The sequence below is a fragment of the Pteronotus mesoamericanus genome, unplaced genomic scaffold (assembly GCF_021234165.1).
Source record: "Pteronotus mesoamericanus isolate MK-2021 breed Mesoamerican mustached bat unplaced genomic scaffold, CSHL_Meso_final contig_164, whole genome shotgun sequence".
Lineage (NCBI taxonomy): Eukaryota > Metazoa > Chordata > Mammalia > Chiroptera > Mormoopidae > Pteronotus > Pteronotus mesoamericanus.
Window position 1 is genome coordinate 11,580,306 of NW_026555065.1, and position 25,254 is coordinate 11,605,559.

The 25,254-nt window shown below is 39.9% G+C and overlaps 1 protein-coding gene and 1 pseudogene across 1 annotated transcript in view; both read left to right on the top strand.

Annotated features, from left to right (window-relative positions):
* Positions 1-5,662: 5,662 nt before the first annotated feature.
* The window catches only part of NEDD4 (NEDD4 E3 ubiquitin protein ligase), a 124,186-nt gene continuing 104,594 nt past the window's right edge, over positions 5,663-25,254 (top strand). Inside the window, exons 1-2 of the mRNA XM_054565386.1 lie at positions 5,663-5,761; positions 20,120-20,193. Of these exons, the coding sequence (XP_054421361.1) occupies positions 5,717-5,761; positions 20,120-20,193 (119 nt within the window). The 5' untranslated portion in view covers positions 5,663-5,716. The remainder of the gene's footprint in view (positions 5,762-20,119; positions 20,194-25,254) is intronic.
* LOC129064224 (serine/threonine-protein phosphatase 2A 56 kDa regulatory subunit delta isoform-like) lies at positions 22,262-24,383 on the top strand (annotated as a pseudogene).

Sequence of the window (25,254 nt, forward strand, 5' to 3'; positions counted from 1 at the left end):
TTAATAAGTATTTTGTGGAAAGATAGGTCAAACTCTATAAAAATCTCACTTGTCAAACTTTTAATTTATCCATTTATTATAATTTACATTAGTATGGATTCATAATACTGGATTTATTCATTGGATTATAATCTGTTGCTGTTGTAATTTATTTTGGTGCTCAAATTAGTCTGTACTTGGTCAGCGGAAGCTTCTGCCAGCTGCTTTCTGTGTCCTTTTGACATGTCCCCATCATTACTTTTATTTTTATGTCACAGCAAAATGTTTCTTAAAATATCTTTAAAAACAAGGCTGTTTTAGCACCATTATTTGTAATAGCACAACAAACTAAAAATAGGAAAAAACTGTAAATAAATAAATAAGTAGAAGGAAGCCTTGCCTCTCATTGTTGAAGTGTAAAATCCAGACTTCTTAACATGGTATGGGGAAGAAAGTAAAATCAAGAAGCATGATGTTTTATTTGGGTTACAATGGGGAAAAATTTTTAGAATTTACTTCATTTTTTTAAAGTATAATGGATCAATCTCTTAATACCATAATTGCAAGTTTATATTTTTGTCTCTGAATGTAGTGCACCTTTGGGAAAACTTAGTAATCTTACTAGTAACTCATTTATCTTACTTGATACAAATTCTGAACCATCATTAAATTTCAGACACACCATTGCAATTTATCTAGACAATGTGTCATAAACAGTTGAAACAGTCAAATCATATAATAAAACGTCTTAAAATCAAAATAAAACAGATACCCCCCCACAGTGGAAACACCCTAACATCCAACAATAGAATTGTGATAGAGTCCTTCAACAGAATATTATACGGCAGTGAAAATAAGTTAATTACTACAACCATATCAACATGAATCAACCTTACAGAGTGGTGAGTAAAAAATGCAAGTCACTTTTTAATATGTTTCAAAGAAACATACAATGTACCATATTTTGCCGTGTATAATGTGCACCCGTGTTTTTGGCTGAAACTTTCAGGAAAAAAATTTTTGTTTTAATTTTGTAATCCAGTAATTTATTTATTTATATTTAGAAACTTGGGGGGGGGGTTGTATTATAAAAGAGTTTCAGCATTTAGTTTTGAACATATTATGGTACAAGAAATTTTATGTAACAAATAATTACAAAACACAAGAACAGATACAAGGTACAAGAAATTTTATGTACCAGTAACAAATTAGTACTACCCATGTATAATGTGCATCCTTATTTTTCCCTCAAAAATTTAGGCAAGAGATTTCCAGCCAAGATGGAGGCATAGGTAGACATGCTTCACCTTCTCACACAACCATAAGAAGAAATCACAACTAATTTCAAAAGTAAAAACCAGAACTCCCAGAAAATTGAACTGTATGGAAGTACAACAACCAAGAGAGTTAAAGAAGAAATATTCATCTAGATGGGTAGGAGGGGTGGAGATGGGGAGCCGGGGTGGAGAGGATGTGGTTTAGAGGCCGGCAGCGAGGCAGTGATGACAGCCAGAACAGGCGGCCCAGCATACATGTGTGATGGGTAAAAACCAGGAGGGGCAACTTGGGAGCAATTGATCCCAACCCCAGGCCAGACCGTGCAACACAGAGTTCCAGTGCCAGGAAAACAAAGCCTCATAACCCCTGGCTGTAAAAACCAGGGCAGGTGGGAGCAGCAGAAGAAACTGCCAGTCCCTTAGGAGATTCCACTTAAAGGGCCCACAGGGTCCTAAAACGTAAGCAAACCCACCCACTCTGTAATTCAGCACCAGGGCAACAGCTAGAAGAATGCCAGTCTCATACAGGAAATGGGGTAAGGGATTGGAAATGCGGTGAGAGCTGAGTAAGTGGCATTGTCCCCTCTAACCCCTCCCCCACATACAGTGCCACAAAGTGGTGAAGTGGGCTGCCCTGCCCTGGCGAATACCTAAGGCTCCACCCCTTGTAACGTAACTGGTGCACCAAGCATGGGAATTGAAGCAGCTCTACCTAATACACAGAAACACAGGGAGGCTGCCAAAATCAGAAGACAGGGATATAAGGCCCAAACGAAGGAATGGATCAAAACTCTAGAAAAACAACTAAGTGACACAGAGATAGCCAACCTATCAGATGCAGAGTTCAAGGCACTGGTGATCAAGATGCTTAATGAAATGATTGAGTATGGCCACAAAATAAAGGAAGAAGAGGTTATATGAAGTGAGATGGAGAAAAATATACAGGGAAACAACAGTGAAGGAAAAACTTAGTTGAAAAAATAACGAAGGGACACTTCCCCAATTTGGTGAATGAGATAGACAAATAAGTCCAGGAAGCACAGAGAGTCCCAAACAAGTTGGACCTAAAGAGGGCCACACCAAGACACATCATAATTAAAATGCCAAAGGTTAAAGATAAAGAGATTATTTTAAAAGCAGCAAGAGAAAAGCAGACGGTTACCTATGAAGGAGTTCCCATAAGACTATCAGCTGATTCCTCAAGAGAAACTTTGCAGGCACGACAGAATGGACAAGGAGTATTCAAAGTGATGAAAGGCAGGGACCTACAACCAAGAATACTCTATCCAGCAAAGCTATCATTTACAATTGAAGGGCAGATAAAGAGCTTCCTAGACAAGGTAAAGCTAAAGGAGTTCATCATCACTAAGCCCTTGTTAACTGAAATGTTAAAAGGGACTTATTTAGGAAAAAGAAGGGGATCAAAACTATGAACAGTGAAATGACAACAAACTCACTACTAACAACTGAATCTAAAAAAAACCCCAAAAACAGGGCAAACAACTAGAGCAGGCACAGAGATACAGAAATGGAGATCACATGGAGGGTAATCAGCAGGGAGGGGGAAGGGGGAGAATGGGAGAAAAGGTACAGGGAATAAGAAGCATAATTGGTAGGTACCAAAGAGACGGGGTGTTAAGAATAGTATAGGAAATGGAGAAGCCAAAGAACATATATGCATGACTCATGGACATGAACTAAGGAGGGGATTCTAGAGGGAAACCAGATAACAGGGCTGGGGGGTGGCTAAAGGGAAAAAACTGGGACAACTGTAATAGCATAATCAATAATGTATACTTAAAAATTTTGGGCAAAAAAGTGTGCACTATACACAGCAAAATACGGTAATATTTAGGAATACATATACGTCAGGTGAAACAAAAACAAGGACATGATAAACATACAGTTCAGAACAGTAGTTATCTCTTGGTGGGGGAGGAAAGGGGATAGAATAGGAGGGCATGAAGGAAGCAAAACATTGTTGGTAATATTCTTTTCCTTATAGTGGGTGGTGGCTACATAGTGTTCTGTTAGACAGTTTCTGTGTTGTCTAATATGGTAGTCACTAACTGCAGTGTCTGTTTACATTTAAATTAATAGGAAAGTCCTAATTTGCACTAGTTACATTTCAAGTGCTTAAGAGCCCTGTGAGCTAGTGGCTGCCATATCGACAGTGCAGATACATAAGATTTCCTTCACTGCAGAAAGTTTTACTGAACAGTATAGAATGCAGTGACTGTCTCCAAGAAGAGGGCCTAAACCTCTTACAGTGCTTGAGTTTTTCCTCAAGGTTGGAGAATGACTGAACCCCCATTTAGATGTGTGGAATTCAAGGGCAGAGATGACCTATGTCCTGGGTACAGTCTTACATGGAAAGCTTTGCAGAAGTACCCACCATCTCCACCACATACTGAGTGGAATGGCAGCATACAGTGACGCAAAGCTTGAGGACCCAGAACTGGCTGGAAACAGGCCTCAAGTCTCTGCAATGACGCAGAAGGGCCAGAAGCGAAGAGAGGTCATTATGTATCAATAGCTGCCTGCTTAATTCATTATGACTTGGGGTTCAGACATAGGGAATAAGAAATCATGAGTAAAATCAATGGCATTTGGAATAATTTTCAGTACTGTATCAGCTGATGCTTACCTCTGGGATTCTGATTATGTTATTACAGGCTTTAGGGCATGTGTATACTTCTGGTCCATTTGATAAAAATTTTAGTAGCACTAATGTAAGTAGGACTCTGCTTTGAAATAAAATGAATGTCCTACTTAAAATTAAATATTAAAAAATATATATCAGAGAAAGGGAGATTAAGGGAAGGCATTATTTCTAAACTAAAAGGACATACTGAATATTTTCAGACTATTTTACTACTAACCCACTAAAAAATGCGGGTGACAGTTTATAAAACGAATTCATGCCATGTTGACTTTTTAAATTTAGTTAAACCAAAAATTCATGACCATTCTGGAATTTTTCACTCCTGTTTATTAACTGGTACCTCTTTTCCCTAGAATACAGATAAAATTTGGATTGTGTATTAATAGAATTCTGATACATCATATAAATGAATTGGACTCTGCCAAACGTAATTAAAGTATAACAAAATCTTATATAACAAACCAATAATATGGCATATAGTCATGTCTCCACCTTTCAGGACTTTAAATTGTTTATTCTGGATTCCTTAAGGAAAATTTACATTAGATATTGGGATTCTAGAGTTCTGCAAATTTTTACAACTGTAGAAAAATGACAATATTAATTATGATGAGCGCTTACAATTTTCCCCATTCTCTTTTATGGGTGCTTATTTGGTAGGGGTCCTCCTGTGATTATGGAACTATAAAATCTATTAGACGTCACTATAAAATAAGCATAATAACTCCATAGCACAGGAGGTCCTCCTTCATTTTATTTGTCCCCCTTCTTCGTTACCTTCCAGTGGTGCTGCAGGTCAAGGCTTAGCTAAGCAGGTTTACAGGGATAAGCCTGGAGGCTGGGCATTATTGGTAGGCTTTAAAGATAGACCATATGACAGGAAATAGCTTATGAATTGGTACAGTGTTTACAAACCACAGGAAGAGAATTTCCGATTCTGAGTGTAGGACTGATGCCACCCCTTCAGGCCTCCCCGTTTGCTGCCACACTCAGCCTGGACTTTCCCTGGAGCTCCCAAGGTCCAGCTTTTGTTGGAATCGCAGCCTTAACCCATAAGAAGGCACTTGAAAGAAAGCATCTGTTTGGGGTTTGTTTGTTTTTTAACTGATTTTTAGAGACAGAGAGGAAGGGAGAAAGAGGGGGAAAAAATACCCCATCAATTTGTTGTTCCACTTTATTGACACATTCATCGGTTGATTCGTCGCTTCCTGTACGTGCCCTGACGGGGACCTGACCGCCACCCTGGCATACCAGGATGATCCCCTAACCAACTGATGTGACCCCGCCAGTGAGAAAGCCATCTGATCTTTTGCTTATGGTGAGGTTGATATGTAGCACTCCTGATCCCAGGTGTCCAGTCAGAGGCCGAGTTGTGGGGCGGATCTCAGTGTGACTTGTTGCTGAGGAAAGCCGCAGCTTCGTTTCCCAGGGGCAGGGCTGATGTTCCCCAGGCCTCCAAAGCCTACCTGGCACAGTGCCCTGGGGCTGCACGACTCCTCGAGGCGGGTCTATCAGCCACCACTCTCCCGGCGCGGGGCGAACAGTACACCCCCCGCCCCGCGCGCTCCCCAACCCCGGAGCCCAGCCACGCGCGCCGCCGGCCAAGGCGCAGTCGGCCCGTTCCCGCCGCGCTTCGTCGTCCACTAGCGCCCACTGGCCAGGGGAGGCGCTGCGTACGCCGTGGGAGCACCGCCTCCTCTTCCTCCAAATCCTCCCGCCTCCTCTCTCTCTCTCTCTTCTCGCTCCCACTCCCTGGGCGGGGTGAGCGCGTCCGGTTTGCTCTAACAGTTCAGAAATGGCAACTTGCGCGGTGGAGGTGTTCGGGCTCCCGGAGGACGAGGTGCGCGGGCCGTGGGGTTGCGGGGCGGGCTTCCCATCGCGCTGCCCATCAGCCAGACCGGAGGCGGTGGCAGTGGCCAGGGTGTCGGCTGTCAGCCCCCTCCTTCCTCTGGGAGAGCCCCGGGAACGCGCGACGCTTGGTGGGACCGTGGGGGCGACCGGGCGCGCACAGGCTGGGATGGGGGCTCGCGTTAGGGAGCCGCATTTCCTTCGCAAACCTGTGGACTCCACACCCCTCTCCTCCCTGAGCCGCCGCGTTCTTCGTCAGTTTCCTTAAGGAAGTGTTGCGGAAGGGGCTAGGCAGAGAGCGGCGTGAGTGTGCGCAGCGACGCGCATCACCGCGCCAGCCCCTTCTGCTGCCCCAGGCCAAGTGTGCGTGAGCTTCGGGAGGGAGGGCGGGGCGAGGGCGGGGCGCGGGGGGTGGTGGTTAGGGAGGAGTGAATTTCCCCGAAGCTTAGCATCCCGGCAGTTTGATTAGCTTTCTCTGGCAGAGGCCCGCTATACTCAACTTCATGGACTTTGAGCTGGAGACTTCTAAGTGAATTGTGATTAGCTCTTTTGGTTTTTCTTTTTCTTTTTTTAATCTGCAATCCTTTTTAACCCTCACTGTTAGACGGGGATGGGAAACCAGGCAGATAGATTTTCCTCATATTTAGCAACAAGTTTCAAGTGTGAAAAGTTCATGCTATGTTTCACCAGTCTATACTGATATTTTAAAAAAAAACCCAAAAACTGAAAAAGTATAAGTACGTTAAAGAACTTCCCATAACTGTTCACTTTGAAAATTAAGTTCTGTGATTTGAGAAGGCGAATCTGTCTCTTTTCAGTTAAGTAACATGCTGGTTATGCCTTACGCCTATTAAAAATAAGCCATTTTGAAAGGATTGTTCTATTTTAAGTGAGATGTGGCTTCCCTGTGTTTTTGGTGATTGTCTCAAAAATGGTAATGGTTAGGAGGTGAAAAGGCTATCTAGCCTACCAGGTTGGAGGAAAAAACAAAATTTAAGCATTCTTGTTGACTGACTAAAATATCACATGTTTCTGTTTCAAGATCGGATCCACTTAGCTGTATGTAAATCCTTCAGCCAATTGCTTAGGTATCCTCTAACAGTGTTCTAATAGTGCCTCCTCTTAGAAACTTGGTATCTTTAAACGTCTTTGACAAAATTTTTTTGTTTATATTTCTCTTGAAGATTCTTTGTTTATAAACGGTGGGCAACTTGTTGATGCAGTCAAGTTATCTGAGTGTTTTGAGAATGATTATGCAATGTGATTAGACTCTAATTTCTTAGTGATTGTTACCAGAAGAGAAGCAAAGAGGTAGAGGACAAATGATGACAATTTGGCAGTCCCTTGGAAACAGCAGTCAATATGTTGCAACTAAAGATTATATCCAGCTAATGTTCTGTAGAAGACATCAGAGGAAAATAATGCAGCGTTGAGCCTATGATAGCTTTCTTCTTATCAGTCAGGTTTCCTTACTTGCTATAATAAACCAATGCAGATAACGTCAAGCTGGTATCCAAGGTAATCTGGCTGGCCTTGGACTTTCTCTGTTGTTGTTGTTGTGTTTGTTTGTTACTCGAGGTGTAGGCCCTGTTGTTCCAGATTTCTCATCTCACTCCTGGAAGAGCCAGTTGATCATAGACAGAATATTGCCAAATATACCATTCACTGTCTGTTCTCTCTGTCTTGGTGCAGGATCTGTGTTTTCAGTTATCTGCTTCTTGCAACACCCTTCTGCCCTGCGGAGATGAAGCAACTTGTGGCACTTAGTAGGTGGTCATTAAACAACTGGGGCTAAAGGCCAGAAGCTCCACCCTTTGCAGTGAAGTTTTCCTGAACTTGCTGAAGGATTTGTATTTCTGGGAAGTTGAATGGCATGGGGTCCACCCTGATTGTCATGGTGGGGGTTTGGTTGTCGGCACCATGACTCCAATTTTCTTCCAACTCCCTCTATATACTTTGTCCACATTAGGAAGAGAATGAGACAGGAAGATAAAAAGACATGATGGTACAGTATTGTCTTCCGCTTCTTCCATTGTAATTTAGGTTATTCATTCAACATTTATTAACTGTTCTGTTTCATGTAGTATGCTAGGCACCATGGATACAGAGAGAAATAACAGCCTCCGCCTGTTCTTTAAGGAGTTCACAGTCTGGTGGGAGGCAGAAATCACTTGTTTTCTGGTAGAGGTTACCATCTCATCACTACCATTGGCAGTTTATTTTCTGCTCCATCACAAAAGTAGAAGAGGGCTTAGAAAAGCCTCCTCCTCATTTTTATTTAAAAATAAGAAAAACATCGAACTATGTCATTTTGCTAAAACTCAGACTGGTCTGTTAATTACAAGGAAGGTGGCTCTTTCTATTACAGCCAAAATAGATGATTCTTATTCTAAATTTGAAACTATAACAAGGAGAAAAATGAATAGATGGGATAGAAGATAGTGAGAGAATTGTAATTTAACCAGCATATACTGAATAGCCACTTTGTCACACTGTATGTAGTATTGAAGCCTGCTGAAGTTTAGATCATAATGCCTCTTGCTTTTCAGTGAGTTTTAGCTCTTCTTCCACTTGTGTTTTTCAGTAAGAGGTGAAGCTGGCTCTGTGTGCACAATTTTGCCATTAAAGTGTAACAACTAAGGAAGTAGTGTCATATAACGCACACTGAATTGGCTCTGACAGTCTCTTGGGATTAACAGTCGAAGCTAACTCCCATGAATCTTTGGCGAGGTAGATATGGGGACCAGAAATTAGCATCCTTTCCACCCGTGTGCCAGCGGACTTCCCTGTTATGCAGAGGCTGAAAAGCTAAACACCATGTTTCCCAGACTGTGTTGCACTTAGAATTCTGGAAATACGTTATGAAATAGGTTTCCTAATTAAGTGCACTTACTTGAGATTTGGAAGGAGGAAAGGAAGTAGAGCATAACTTCTTGGGGGTTTTTGCTTGTTTGTTTCTTTCTTTCTTTCTTTTGTTGACAAGCATGTGTCAGCTACCACAATGCATAAGTAGCAAACAGGATACCTAAGTGAATGTTCTGACACCCCTAGACCCACTAATGCTGAGCAGAAGCATAACCTGCCTGCTGTAGCATCGTACTGAGCCTGGTAACAAAGCTCCCAGCCCTTTATTCACTGCACCCAAAGAGGGAGAAGCACAGTTGAAGCAGCAGCTCTGTTAGTATTTGGCCCAATCTTTCACATATCGCTTATGCCATTAACTGCATTTTTGCAACTCTTTAACTCCAGCATCATCCTAAAGTATTTTTCACGGGCTTCCATGGGACCAAAGAAGTGTATAAATATAGTTTATTTGTAATAATTTGCTCTTTAATTATTTTAAACCAACAGAAAATTTGGAAGTACAGTATCAAGAACTCTAAATCCTCCTCATTCAGTTTCTCCAACTGCTGATAGTTACCACAATTGCCCCATAAATCTTTTTTTCCTTTTTTTTTTGCCATTTTCATTGGTCTTTTCTGAACTATTTGAGGGCAAGCTCAAGACACTCTAAATGCTCTATCATGTATTTTCCTAAAACAAGAATACTTTCCTACATAACAGCCATCCAACCCTCTACACCAGGAAATCAGCATTGATATACTACCATCCAATCTAAAGATCCCATTCAATCTTTGGCAAGCGTTCTGATCCAAGATCCCATTGAGGATCATATGGTGCATATACTTGTCATGTATTTGCAGTCTGTTATCTATGTGAGCTCCTCATTCTTATCTTTAATAGTTTTAAGGAGCACAGGCTGTACAGCCTGTAGGATAGTTCCCAACCTGGGTCTGTTTACTGTTTCCTCATGACCACGTGAAGGTCATGCCTTTTTGGGAGGAATCACAGAGATGATGCTATGTTCTCAGTGTATCACATCAAGGGGTACATGATGTTGACTTGTCCCATCACCATTGACGATAACCTTGATCACTTGGTCATTTTGATGTCTGCCAAGTTTCATTTTTATAATGTCACCATTTTTCCTTTATAATTGGTTAGGGTGTTGTGGGGACATAGTCAAAGATTATGCATTAGTGACTCCATCAGAATCAAACACCACTATTTTTTATTTTCATCTTTATTAATTGGCATTCTATGTAAAAAGAGCTTTGCCTTCCTCTTCACTTACTTATTTAGTTGATTTATATCAGCATGGACTTATAGAATTCTGCCTTATTCATTGGCTTGTAATTAATGACTGTCATGAAATATTTTGTTGCTCAAATTATCCAAGTTTGGCCTGTGGAAAGGGGGTTCTTGGGTCATTGTGGCAAGTGCCCATCCTTTAAAAACTTCATTTCTTTCTGGTAGAAGATGTTCCAGGCTCCTCTTGTATTTTGCCTTACCCAGTGCTGTCCAGAGCAGTCATTTCTCTTAGGAACACTGGCTCTATTTAATAAAAAATGTTTTTTAGAAACCAAGATCTGGGTGCTCAGTGTGCTCATTGCTACTGCATGCCATTGCCCTTCGACCGTCTCAGGGAACAGGGTTCAGAGGTGTGTGTGTGTGTACTGCACACATAATACATATGTAATACATATGTAAGTACACACATAAATCTATAGTTATTTCTATATCATTGTGTATATAGATACTTAAAAATCGTTAATTCATACCAATTTCTCCAATTCAAATCTAAAATCTCAGAGTTCTTTCTAGCCATAAGTACCTTCTCTAACAGTGAAAATTCTGACTTTCATTATCCTCATTATATTTCCTTACACGCTCAAGCCATTTACTTAGTTTTTGGTGTAACTGATTTTCTAACCACGCAGACATCTCCTCCGCCTCTTGTGCACCCCGCTTTCAGCTCCAGCGGGAGGACTACTGTTGCAGCTCTGTGCAGCAACCCCCTCCTCCCCGCTGTGTCCCATGCCAGCGGGTATACTGCTGCGCATCACTGTATGGCACCGCCCTCGTCTCCTCAGTCCCCATGCTGGTGAGCATGCTGACCCTGCACCTTACTGCACCTACCCCTAGACTCCAAACTCTGCCTCAGGTAAGCCTGCTGTTGACTCCTCCACACAGGAAGAGAAGATGAGGAAAGATGTAGAGAGAGAGAGCGTGCGCGCGAGAGAGAGAGAGACAGAGAAGAGAGAGAGAGAGAGAGAGAGAGAGAGAGCTATTAGCAATTCATATACCACACAAGAATAGAATCTTGGAGGCACCTTATAAATAAAGTATTTAGAGTAAGCAAAGGTAAAGAAAATGGAATTTGACAAGGTTAGAATTCTGGCCCTATCACTTACTGAGTCATCTGGCATAGGTATTTATTTGACATCCTTCAGAGCAGAAAATTAAAATCAGTTGATTCTCCCATCCGCTAGCTGTATCTAGTATTAGGAATAGCCCACAGTGCCTGGAGACATGTAAGATTGCTTGCAGACCCCACTGTTCTGCTAAAGTCTATGGCAATCAGTGTTACCAGCCTCTTTCCTGGAAGCTTCTATTTAGGCCAGCTCCCGTGCCAATCCTACCACAGTTTTAAGAGGATAAGTGAATGGAGAGGGTAGGAGAAGTCTTGAGGTAAGTGGAGGGAGAAAGACACGGCACAAACAAATGAAAAAAGGCCTTGATAAGACTTTTCTGAATGTCTTGAGGAATAAATATGTTTGTAGTCCAACGTTACAACCTCATGGCCTGACCCAATGTCTGGCTTCCACTGATCCGAGACATGTTGGGGCATTGAAGAGAGTAATGTGAACAAACAATTGTGTCGGTGCATAAAGATGCTTTAATATAAACTCCTTCAGGGTATAAGACTCAACCTAAATATAATCCTACTGCCTTTAATTAAACACGTACTATATGCCAGGCACCAGGTTAGGGATTCTCAAACGTTAGTTATAATCATCTCATACTTTAGTTGTAATGTTTAGTTCTCATACTTTAGATGTAATCACACTTTAGGTGTAAAACAGTTTTGTAAAGGTAAATAGTGTTATCCCTACCTTACAGATAGGGAATCTGATATTGTGATTTGCTCAGGGACTCATTCCTGATACGGAGCAGATCGGGGACTGAAACCTGACCTCCTTAGTACCAAAGACTTGGTCTTCCCTTTGTGTGGCTGTAAATAGTTGCCCAAATAAAAGAATGTAACAGAAGAGATTCTTTCTCAGAAGACAATGAATAGAACATGAGCAAAACTTGTGATTGTTTTTATGTTCTTTCCATATTGTCTGCTTTATTTATTTATTTTTTATCATAATAGCTTTTAGGTGGACCTCTGAAGTCACTGAATTTTGTATTTGCTTAATAAATATTTGTTGAACACTTACTATGTGTGAGGCAATTGAATCAGGCCATGAAGTTATAATGATGAACAACAGATTTCACTGAACATATAGTTTAGAGGGAAAGACAGACATTAAATATGTAATCAGACATACATGTTTTATAAATATTATGAAGAAAAAGGAGTGTGGGATGAAAGAGTATAACAGAAAAGTGAACTAATTTGGTATGGAGGAGGGGAGGGAGTATGAGAAAAGGCTGAGGAAGTCACCTTTCAACTGAAACTGAGGATGAACAGGAGTCAGGTGAAGGGGAGACAAAAAGCTCTCCAGGTAAATAGAACTGTGCATGGAAAAGATGAGAGGGAGAGGAGCATAAAGAAGGTTAGAGGGGTAGAGCAAGAGCAACGGTGTTAGGAGAGGATTCTGGAGAGGTGAGGAGAGCAGAGCCCAGTCAGGGCATAAAGGCCATTTATTAAGGATTTTAAATTGGATCCCAAGTGGAATGGAAACTCACTAAATGTTTGCGCGGGCATACATGCATGTTGTCATCGTCATCATCCACATCATCTTTTAAAATCATGTTTGTTCATAATGGGGACTCTGGCCCGCGAAGTCCCCCAATTCGTCGCAGATGAAAGAATGCGTCGTTCCAGACACCATTTGCCTGTCAAGGAAAGGGGAAGGCAGTTCTCTCTAAAGGAGAATGCCCTGAGCCCCCGGGCTCAATGGCTTTTATTGAAAGGATTATCAGTGGGGGCCAGGTAGCAGGAATATATAGATCATCTAATTATATCAATAACTTAAGTTTACAGAGAATAGATATTGTTTAAAGAAGACAATGACAGGAACACACCAAATTGCTTGGGTCCAAGATGAACAAACGTAATGGTGCCAGATGGGATTTGGGTCAGGGTCTAGGAATTTTGTAAATTTCTTTCCCAGCCTTCAGCTGGTTATCTCATATAAGAGTCACAGAGCTTGAGGGAGAAACAAAGCATGCATGCTTCAAGGGGTATAATTTACTTCTAGGCCTGATTTCCCCTGGGGGCCCTTGGAGTTATTATCGGGTCCTGCCTATCAACCGCATTACCAGTGGTCTGGCCGAGTCTTACAGGTCCTCTCCCAGGCCCCAGCTTGCGCGGGACTACAGTCCCCGATACCACTCAAAGCGTCCCCCCTACAGTTCATCATGTATTTAACATTGTCTTTGTTTGTTATTTCTTCATTTCTTCTGGCATCTTTAATTTTCCATCTGGGATCACTTTTCTCTGCCTGAGGTACATCCTCTAGAATTTCTTTTAGTGTTTGCTGGTAACGAACTTTTTCAACTTTTGTTTGAAAATGTTGGAAAATTCTTTCATTTTTTCCAGGAAGAGGTGAGGAAGGAGTAAAACTTACAAAGAGTGAAGTGCACAGATCTTAAGTGTACAATTTGATGTATGATAATTTTCAACACGTAAAACTAACAACGCAGTTAAGGTAGAGAATATTTCCATCACTGCAGAATGTTTCCTTGGGCTCTTCTAGTCAACTCCCCCTTTTTACTCTCAACAGGCCACTTTTTATCACCATGGATTAGTTTTTCCTGTTCTGGAACTCCTATAAATGGAATCATACAGTATGTACTCTTTTGTCTGGCTTCTTTTTAATGTAATGTTTTTCAGAGTCATCCATGTGGCTGTTTGTATCAGTAGCTCATTCTTTTTATTGTTGGGTAGTATGACATATGAATATATCAAATGTTTATCCAGTCTCCTTTAGATGAACACTTTGTTTCCAGCTTTTGACTATGATGAATAAACCTACTGTGAAATACAGGATATCAGCTAGATGTATATCCTTTCAGAGATATTATATGTATAAATACGCATATATGGTGCTGTCACATTTCAAAGTAATGTGAAGATGCCAGTGTGGCTCAGTTGGTTGGAGCATCGTTCCATATACCGAAAGGTTGGGAATTCGATTCCTGGTCAGGGCACATAACTGGGTTGCAGGTTCAGTTCCCTGTCAGGGCTCATACGGGAGACAGCCAATCACTGTTTCTCTCTTACGTCAACATTTCAGTCTCTCTCCCCCTTTCTCTCTCTCTCAAATCAGTAAGCATACATAAAAAACAAAAACAAAAGTAATGTGAAGATGTAAAATAATGATCAGCTGTTCTTTTTCGGAAATTATGTAGTTTTACTGAATAAATGAAGTTCTAGTTTCCTGAGTGGGGAATGCTCCTGCAACTGCATTAACTACAACACTTCCCTTTCTTGCCCTCATGCGTGTTACCAGTGGTTCTCAGCTTAAGTGTCTATCAGAATCACCTGCGCAGTTTGTTAAAACAGGATGCTAGTCCCACCACAGAGTGTCTGATTCACTCAGTGCAGGGCCTGAAAATTTATGTTTCTGATAAATTCTCATATGGTGTTCATACTACTGGACTAGGGAGAGTACACTTTGAGAACCATGGCTCTCTCATGAGACTAAGGATTCTGAGTGTTCTAGTTTATCGTGGTTATTACTGCTAAAACTCCCAAGGAGCATTGACCATGCGTGGCAAGTATTGTATGTAGCAATCATGTACTCTACCTTTACTAAGATGGTCCTGATTTTATGTATTTTTCAATAAAGGTGATTTAGCATTTATATTTTTGTAAAACTTTTCAAGTAAATTTATACACCAGAGAAAGAAAACTAGTGTCAATCCGTAGGTTCCAATTTTTACTTTGGAAAATATGGTCACCATAAATTCCATAGCATATGTTACCAAAAAAAAAAAAAAAAAAAAAGTAAAAAAAATACACATCCTGCCCTCCTACTGTAGCAATTTTTTGTTAAATATTCAATGTTTATACTAAATCACTATATAAATACAGTAGTATTCACATATGAGCTATTGTACCATATTTATAGTTAGGTATTGTACATTTTTTTTTGCTTTAGTTATTTTTGTACACCTATCACAAATGCAGTTGCTGAATGACAGGATTTTAAAACCATTCAATGTAGTAAAAAATATATATGCAGAAATATCGATATATATCTCATGAATCCTATCGATTCCTTTTTCCTCATTCTTGTCGGAGACAGCCTCTTGCCGCGTTGCAGTCTACCTGAACTCCTACTCTACACCTCGCGTACAGCCCTCATCTGCGGGCTTCCATTTGCCATCATTGTGAAAATTCGCTTGATTTCATTTCTGTGTTGGATCCACTGTTTCCTTAATCCATCTTCCTTTTTCCTAATTTATTCCCTCATTTGCTGACACAGATCCTCTGTATAAATGGTTAGGTTCTGCTGACTGGAGTATTTCACAGGAGGGTTGTCTGACCATTTTATTGTGGGGCTCTCAAATAAGTATTTATAGTGTCTGGTTTTTCTCCCCACCTTGGACCACTCGGTTTGCTCAGAGAGAAGACGTCCAGTTCTCTATTTGGTGAGCGTAGTTCTGGCAGCCAGTGTCCTTGACTCACTGTTTGTGCCGACTTGTCCTTGCTGATGAGATGCCTTAGTCCTACTTTCAGCAACTTCAGAAAGGTTTGTGGTTAATCAGGAGTTTGTCAGTCCCTACTATGTGCCAAGTATTCTTTTGGGTTCTATAGGGAATACAAAGATAAGGAAAAGCAGAATTTCTTGAGCTTCAAAATCTCACAATTTTAATAGTGGAGAAAACACACAGTTTATTGCCTCAGATACAAGATAGTATGTGATAAATGTAGTATAAATGTCCCTCTGCTGAGAAGGGAGGATTCATGTCAAGCCTTTTAGGGAAGATGGCATTTGGACTTTAAAGAAAGGACAGAGCTTTTTTTAAGAAAAAAATAATTTAAAATTTATTAAAGGCTTATTAAGTAAAACAAAACCCTCCATCATTTCATTGTTTCATATTTCCTTCTAATTTTTATCCATCTGCATATCTGGTTTTACAAAGTTATCACAGAATAGATAGCATTCTGTATCCTGATTCTTCCAATTAACAATTATTTTCTGTCATTAAATAATATTAATAATTACACTTAAATGGTTTCAAAGGAATCTGCTCAGGTGAGATGGGACTTTAACAGTGAAAAGGTAGGGGATGGGGAAGAATATTCCAGGCAGAGGGAATGCAGCTTGTATAAAAACTCAGAGATAAATAAACGTAGGATAACACAGGGTATATCTTCTTTTTTAAAAAATAATAGACTGGTAGGGTGGAGGGGGCAGCAACAGAGAATGGGAGAAAGATGAAGACAGTAACAAAAAGTCTCCCAAGACCTGTGAGAAATGGAAAGACCTAAGCTCTGCATTTCCTTTTTTTTTTTTTTTAAGTGGAGGGGAGGGTGATGGAAGATTAAGCAGCAGTAAATAGCTGTTATGAACTGTGGAAAAAATCTTAGCCTTGGAAAGCTGCTTTTAATTACTGAAGCTGTCTGTATAGATAAATTGACATTTTTGTTTCACCCTGTCATTGAGAAAAGCCATACATGTTTGCCTACTATTTGCAACTTTTCTCACTTTCAAAAATCGCAAAGCTCTCTTCTGAGTGGAAGGAGAGATCGCAGCTTTACTGAAAAGCTGCGATCCTGATCTGCTTAACAGTTACACCCCCATTTTGATTAAGGAAAAGGTGCTCGATTTTTGTGTCTCTTTTGCTCATTTGAGGACTATCAGATTTCTGGTAATAGTACTTTTAGTATCATGTCTAAAATTACTGAAGAGTTTAGTCTCTACTACAGCCTTTACGCTCTTTTCAAAGATGATGTGAGATATGATCTCTGCTTGTGGGTGTGATTGAAGAGACCAGTTTGGACAGTTTTCTAGCATACATATAAAATGAAATTAAATGAATACAAATATCAAAATAAATGGCATTTCATATTTAGTTTTATGAAAAAAATCTTGTCAGTATAACTTCACATCAGTTAACCACACCATTTAATATAACTAGTTCTGATTTTGTGGTAGGAAATGAAAAGAAAAAGTTTAAAAGTTAAATATTCCTGTTACTGTGAGTAATTTATCATTTCATGGAATTGTGTTTAATTAATGCTTGTTACATATTTCCTCAAGAGACTTCTGGGGTGTAGCTTCAGTAGAAACTCCACAAATATGGATTAATTTTCTTAAAAGAGTATGAAAATCTCAAACTCATGAACTAATTTATAAAAGCCTGCTTTAGGAAAGCTGAGATTATCAAATAAAGTGCATTATTTGCTGGTGGCACTTTTTTTTGCATTCAACATTATTTTCTGTTTTGTACACCTCTAGTTTGAGGTGTACAGCATAGCAGTTAGACAATCATATACTTTACAGAGTGTTCCCCCTGATCTTTTAGGTAACCACCTGGCACCATATGTGGTTACTACAATATTGTTGACTAATCTGATGGCACTTTAAAAAATATTTTTTCTCTTATTAATTCTAGAAATGGGAGAAGGGAGGGGCATAGAAGAGGGAGAGAAACATAAGTATGATAGAAAAACGTTGATTGGTTGCCTTCTACATGTGCCCTAACAGGAGACCGAACCTGTAACCCAGGCATGTGTCCTGACCAGGAACTGAACCTGTGACTCTTTGTTTTGCATGGTGATGCCCAGCCAACTGAACCACACAAGCCAGGGCCTGTTGGCACTTTTAGTTACATTTTACCACTGGAAAAAGTTTGTATTATTAAGTCATCAAAGAAAATATATCTAATTTTCAGAATTCAGTCTTGAAATTAGTACCTTGTTTTAAAAAGTACAGCCACATTCCAGTTAACTGATATAGTGAGAATTGGGCTGGTAGAGCCAACAGAATATGTTAATGGATCTATTTATTCAGTGACTCTTCAGGAAAAAACGGTAATCTGCCAATTTCTTCAGATGTTTGTGAATCAGTCTCCGTAGGAAACTGAAATTTCAGTTTACGTATTTTCCTCTCTGGTTTTTAATTCTGTTTTTATTTCTGATACCTGAAGAATTCCCTTCTTTCTTGTAAGATCAACTATGCATTCAGTTTAAATTGGTGATAGAAGTTATATTTTATCTAGCATCTGTACTTAAGGATTTCTGAGCTATCTGAATTTATCATCTGAGTTTTGGAGCTAATAGAATATTTTACTTACCATATTTTTTTTTTTGGTGAAAACTAGGAATGAGTGTGGCTGTAGTATTTAGAAATGGAAGAAGATTGAAATAAATATAATATGTATATTTTCTCCCAACCAGACCTCTCTTCAGAAGGAACTATGACTATTTAAGGTGGGAAAATTTTAAAATAGAATCAGGTTGATATCTGTCAGGCAACATTTATTTCATTATTTTTTAATCTTATAAAGGTTGCTGTAAATACTCTTGTGCTGATGGCCTTGAAGACATGAATGAGAGTTTTTATAGAGGGTGTATGTGAAAGTGGAATTCCTGGGTTATTGATTTAGAACTTTAGTAGATATTTCCAAATATCTCTTAAAACAATTCTTCAGTTTACACTTCCATCAACAGTGTATTAGAGTTCTTCTGATGACTGGTGAGATTGAGGATTTTTCCATGTGTTTATTGGCCATTCCCTATGACTTCTTGTACTAGGTTGTTTATAGTTCACTTATTGGCTTTCAGAAATTATGCATATATTCTAGAAAATCATAATTTTTCAGTAGTATATATTTTAGGTACTTTTACCCTGTCTGTCCCCTTGCCTTTTCATTTTGCTCATGGCATCTTATCTTATACAAAAGGGATATAATTTTCATGTAAAATCTAACAACTTTTTCCATTAGTTTTAAAATTCTTTCCTACCCCAATGTCATAGAAATATTCTTAAATTTTTCTTTTTCACTTTTAGACTTTAATGAATCTGGAATTTACATACAGTATAAGACAGTGATTGGATATTATTATTGGCTTCTTCACTCATTTTTACTTTTTCCTATGACTTTCAGAATCATTTGTTAAGATCCATGAAAAAATTCAAGGAGAGTAGAAACTTACTGTTATATGAATTTAATTTTTAGGCTGGTTTAGAGAAAAGAGACAAAAAATATTAATTATTTCCATCTATGAACATAGTGAATTTTTTATCCTCACCTAAGTACATTTTTTCGTTGCTTTTTAAAGGGGTGGAGGGAAGGAGAGAGAGAGAGAAACATCAATTAGTTGCCTTCTCATAGGTGCCCTTACCAGGGATCAAACCTGCAACCTAGGTATGTGCCCTGACTGGGAATCAAACCCATGATCTTTTAGTCTATGTGGTGATGCTCCAACCAAGCCACACTGGCCAGGGCAACATAGTGAATTAAGTCTTCTTCATGTTCTTCAATGCTTTTTAAAATAATTTTATTCATAGATGTTTTAAATATTTTTATTAATTTTATTTCTCTATGTCAAACTTATTTGTCTGTGTCTAGCACATTCTGTGCTATATTTAATTACTCACCTTTTAATTTTGAGCATTTTCACCATCTAAAGGACAGTTAAAAGAGTAGTATAATGAACAACTGCATACCCATCAAATTGCTAGCATTTTGCTTATTCCCTGTGTTTACACACACACACACACACACACACACACATACTTTCAACTTTTTATTTGCTGAGCATTTAAGTTGTAGACTTACTATACTTTACCCCTAAATATTTCAATATATATATCTTAAAACTAGAACATTATTCTATAAAACCTCATAATAGTATTATTATACCCAAGAAGTTCATTATATAATACAATATAGTGTCAATACATTATAGTTAAATTTAACATATAATCTATTGAATGGGATTATAAAAATAATCAACATCCTAAATAGTTATTACAAATGATTATGAACTCTTGTGTTATGATGTACATAGCAACGATGATAAATTCATATTAGTTTAATAACTTTGCTGTAGATTTTTTGGGAAGCAATGATAAATTCTTAATGTAGTAATTTGTCTAGTTTTATGGCTTTTCTTTGTGGATAATCAAATCATCTACAAATGATAAATAGTTTTCATTTTTTTCTTATATAGCTTTTAATCAGATAATTCTTGAAAAAGTTTCCTCCAGTTAATTTTAATAACCTGATTACTATATTTGATATATATATTTAAAGTTTTGTGTCTTAGATAAGTTATAAAGTACATGAAAATAAAATATACATTTTTGTATTTTAGGAAAATGTTCGAACTGTGAGGGTGAAAGTTCTAGCTGGAATAGGCCTTGCCAAGAAGGATATCTTGGGAGCTAGGTAAGTGTATAAGTATATTAGTTTGGGTTGTAATTTTAAAATTTGCATTTGTTAACTAATTTTTTAAAACTTTGGTTAGATGAGCCATTAAATAATATTATTATTAAATTATTAGGTAGAATAACAATAGTTACAACTGATGGTTTACTAAATTCCTTCATGTCTGAGTTAACTGAATTTGTGAAATTAGACAAACAAAGGTACCAAACTCTTAAGAAACATTTATGAGTTTCGCTTCTGGGAATCACTAAAATTATAACAGACTAATTTCTAAGCAGATAACAACCATGCACTCTGAACATAACACAAAAAGCAGCAACCTGAAGCCTGCAGAGAGTGAACAGAGCAGGCAAAGCCCAGTGGGGGCCCCTGTGTGGAGATGGGAGGTGGTCCGGAGTGAGTTCCCAATTTTATGAATTAGTTTGAGGCCAAACGGAGTTAGAACCCGGAAAAATTGTAGTCTTCATGGCCTGGGAAATCCGAAGACCTAATCTGAGAAAAGGCATGGCAAATGGTGGGGATTTGGGAAGGGAAAGAAGTGGAGAAGAGATTTCCAAGCTCGTCTAGTGATGTCTGTTGCTGACCTGAATCATACGTATGACATAGATTGAAAGCAACTCAGCTAAAGACAAAAGATATGACTAGAGATCAGACTTACTGCCCAGAAACAGATTTGTGGTTCTGGTCCAAATAAGATAATTAATTATGTGGTAAAATAAACAAATACTAATCAGAGAAATGTTACAGAATTCAGGGTCTCCACAATTTAACATTGATAATGTCCAGAATATAATCCAAAATAATATGATCCATAAAGAACCAGGAAAATGGAATACATTCTCAGTAGAGAAAAGAAAATATACTTACAATTAATCAAAAGATTGGAAATCTCAGGAATGAAAGAGAAACTATAAAATGTGAAAATTCTAGAACTGAAACACAATATTTGAAGTTAAAATCCTTGGATGGAATCAACAGCAGAATGAAGAGGACTTAAAGAGAGATCGATAGAAAATATTTCCCAGTTAGAAAATGAGAGAGACAAAGATTGAAAAATTTAAAAAGATGTACATGAAATTAAAAATGGAGGAGCGAGGAAAGAATGAAACAAAACATTTTTTGAAGAAATAATCACTAATTTTTCCCCAAATTTGATGAAAGATACAAATATAGCAAACACACCAAGCAAGATAAACACTAAGAAAAACATATTGAGGCACATAGTAGTCAAATTATTAAAAGCCAAGAATAAATAAAAATCCTGACAGGAGAAGAAAATGACATATAAACAGTAACTGCAATTCAATTAAGGACTTAATTTTCACAAGAAACTATGGAAGCTAAAAGAAAATGAAACAATATAATAACAAGAGTCAAATCCAGAATTCTATAGTCAGTGAAAATATCTTTCAGGATGATGACATAATAACATTTTCAGATAAAAGAAAACTATGAAACTGTCTTTGGCACTATAAGAAAAAGTAAAGGGAGTTCTTCCAGATAAAAAGAATAGGTGACAGATGGAAACTCAGGTCCTCAGAAAGGAATAAACAGCTTCAGAAATGGTTAAATATCTGGGAGTATCCAAACGACTTTTTTGTTGTTTTTATCATAACTTGTAAAAATAAAACATATGTTAAAATCACAACTTTTAGCATCACCTTGCAGGATTTATATATTATATGTAGATGGAATGTATATAACAGCTGTATCATACAGGACAGGGATAGTTGTAAACTATGGACTCAGTTATTACAGTGGAACAATATTAAGTGTAAGTTGGAATAAAAAATCAAGGGTGTATATTGTAATACCTAGGTGAACTCCTAAAAATACTGTAAAGAATTATAGACAATAGACATTTCTAAGCAAAACTCCTGGAAAAAAAAAAAAGCCAAGATAGGAAAAACAAATGATTAAAAAAAATGGGGGGGGGGTGAAGAACAGAAAACAAATTGGTAAACAGAAATCTAATCATATAAATAAGTACATTAAGCGTTAATGGGGACACATGGTGTGGCCCTGAGTAAAGCCGGAGCCTGAACGGGGCCAGCAAAGCTGTGCCGGGTCCAGACAGGCTGAGATGCGCTATAAACTGAAGAAAGAGAAGGCAGACTTAGCAAAGACACAGGCAAGCCCAGCAGCTCGGGCAGGGATGACGGTGAGAGCTCTGAGGAGGCCCAGCCACAGCCAGAGACTCAGCCACCGTCATCCAACAAGTGTCCCAGCAACGGCATGCCACCGCCCATGCAGCTCAGCAAAATCAAGTACTCAGGGGGGGGCCCAGATTGTCCAGAAAAAGTCATGGCAAAGCTCTTCCTGCTTATATCTCAGCAAGAACTGGGAGGTGCAGAAGCTTCCTGCCCTGAAAGATTTGCCAACCCAGGAACAGGAGGAGCTATTTATCCAGAAGCTTCCCCAGTGCTGTGTCCTCTTTGACTTTGTGTCGGACCCACTCAGTGACCTCAGATTCAAGGAGGTGAAGGGCCAGGACTCAACGAAATGGTGGAGTATGTCACCCATAGCCATGATGTCGTCACCGAGGCCATTTACCCTGAGGCTGTCACCATGTTTTCAGTGAACCTCTTCCGGCACTGACACCTTCTTCAAATGCCACCTGGGCCAAGTTTGACCCAGAGGAAGGCAAGCCCATCCTGGAAGCCACCTGGCCACATTTCCAGGTTGTGTACTAGTATTTCTTACATTTCCTTGAGTCTCCTGATTTCCAGCCAACATAGCCAAGAAGTACATTAACCAGAAGTTTGTCCTTGTTCCCCTGGACCTGACTGACAGTGAGGATCCTTGAGGGTGGGACTTCCTCAGGACCATCTTACATTGAACCTGTGGCAAGCTTCTGGGGCTCTGGGCTTATATCTGCAGGCAGATCCACCACGTCTTTTAAAGGCTCATCTGTGAGATGGAGCATCGTAACAGGATTGCTGAGCTCCTGGAGATCATGGGCGGTACCATCAATGGCTTTCCCTTGCCCCTTAAGGAAGAGCACAAGATGTTCCTTATCTGTTCCCTGCGTCCCCTTTACAAGGTCAAGCCCCTGAGTGTCTACCACCCTTAGCTGGCATACTGTGTGGTACAGTTCCTGGAGAAGGAACAGTCTCACTGAGCTGGTGACTGTGGAACTTCTCAAGTTCTGGCCCAAGATCCACAGCCCCAGGGGAGTGATATTCCTGAGTAAGCTAGAGGAGATTCTGGATATCATTCAACCATCAGAGTTCACGGGAATGATACAACTATCCTTCCACCAGCTTGCCAAGGGTGTCTCCAGCCCTCATGACCAGGTGGCAGAGCGTGCTCTCTGTTACTGGAACAAGGAGTACATCATGAGCCCGGTGAGTGACGATGTTGCCTGAGTTCTTCCCATCATAGGTCCTTTACAGGAACTCCGAGAGCCACCGGAACAAGACATTCCCTGTACTCATTTGCAGTGCCCTGAAGCTGTTTACGAAGATGAATCAGAAGCTGTTTGATGACTGCATGCAACAACCCAAGTCAGAGAAGCAGAAGGGCCAGTTCTGAATGAAGAAAAGAGAAGCAATGTGGCGAAAGATCGAGGACCTGGCTTGACTTAATCCCCAGCATCCCATGTTCTGACCTCCACCACCACAGCCTCCTGTGTATCTGATGGGGACAGAGACCCCCATGTCAGAGGACATCCAACTCCTGAAGAGGACAGTGGAGGCAGGGGCCATGCAGAAGCTGAAAGACATTGAGAGGAAGAAAGTGCTGCTTCGGAGGAAGGCAGAACTGCTCAGGGACATGAACACCATTAAGGCACCAGAGGCTCACAAGCAGACAAAAGAGTTCTTACCTGCCAGCCAGGAGGCTCTCTGACACCCTCCGCTTCCCTCCATAGAGATGCAGCCCACTCAGCCCTGGGATGCAGCCTTAGTCCTCTACCCTCTGCTCCCTACTTGCTGACTTGGGGCAAGGCCATGCCTCTCTAGCTATTCTAGGGAGGGTGATGTGGTACTTGAAGCAGGGACACCCAACAGAGTGGTCCCTCTTATTTCCAAAATGGGTCCATACCTCCCAGTGGGTAGTACAGACAGACTGAGCCCTGAGATGCTTAGTGCTTTTCCCTGCAGAGGCACACAAGGAGCAGGAGATTACTCTCACCAAAGTTATGTCAAGGCCTGTGGGCCCCATTGGAGTCGATAGCTGGAGGGATGCCAACACCCAACAGCACAAAGAGGCCCCCAGCCCCAGCAGTATGTGGGCTGTGTTATTTACTCTTACCCTCTGCCTGACTAAGACCATGTGGGAGGCCAAAAGGAGAGACACATGGGCTATGGACAGTAGGTGATGACTAAAGGGCCCAGATAGATCAAGAGAAGGGGATGAACAGATATCCTCCCCTGTACCCCCTCTTTGGTGAGTAGCAGCCCTGGGGTCACAGACATGAAGGAACCACCTGGGGCTGACTGCTTTCCTGTGCTGTTTGTTCCCAAAGCTAGGAGGAAGGAAGCAGGGAGCAGTGCCCTAAGTGTGGCTTCACCCAACACCTGTTTATTTCCGTGTTTGTGCTAATGCTGGGCTGGCCTTTGCTTGTCTCTTTCAGGCACCATGAAGGGGCAAGGGGCTTAGGAGGGTCAGACCTGGATTCCAGGGGCACAGGCACTGCAGCTTTTGGCTTTGTACGTAGGGTGCTTTATCCCCAAGAGTGATACATGCTAAGGTGGGTTGTACATATGGCCAATGTCCCCATATGTACAAAACTGAATGAAGTGGGTCTCTGAAAAGAAAAAAGAAATTAATGGACTAAGGTAAATATGAGGCAGAGGGTGTTAGAATGGATTAGAAATCAAGACTTAATTATGTGCTGTCTATAAAAAATATGCACATCTAAAATAGAAGCACAACTAAGTTGAAATGCAGTGGATACAAAGAAATATGCCATTCAGACAGTAAGCATAAAAAGAGTGAAGAATGACGACCACAAACTTAGCAGCTTAAAAGAACACACATTATTACCTCAGTTTCTGTGGGTCAGAGGCTCTGTATGGTTTAGCTGTTTAGCTAGCTCCTCTGCTTCTTGATTTTATA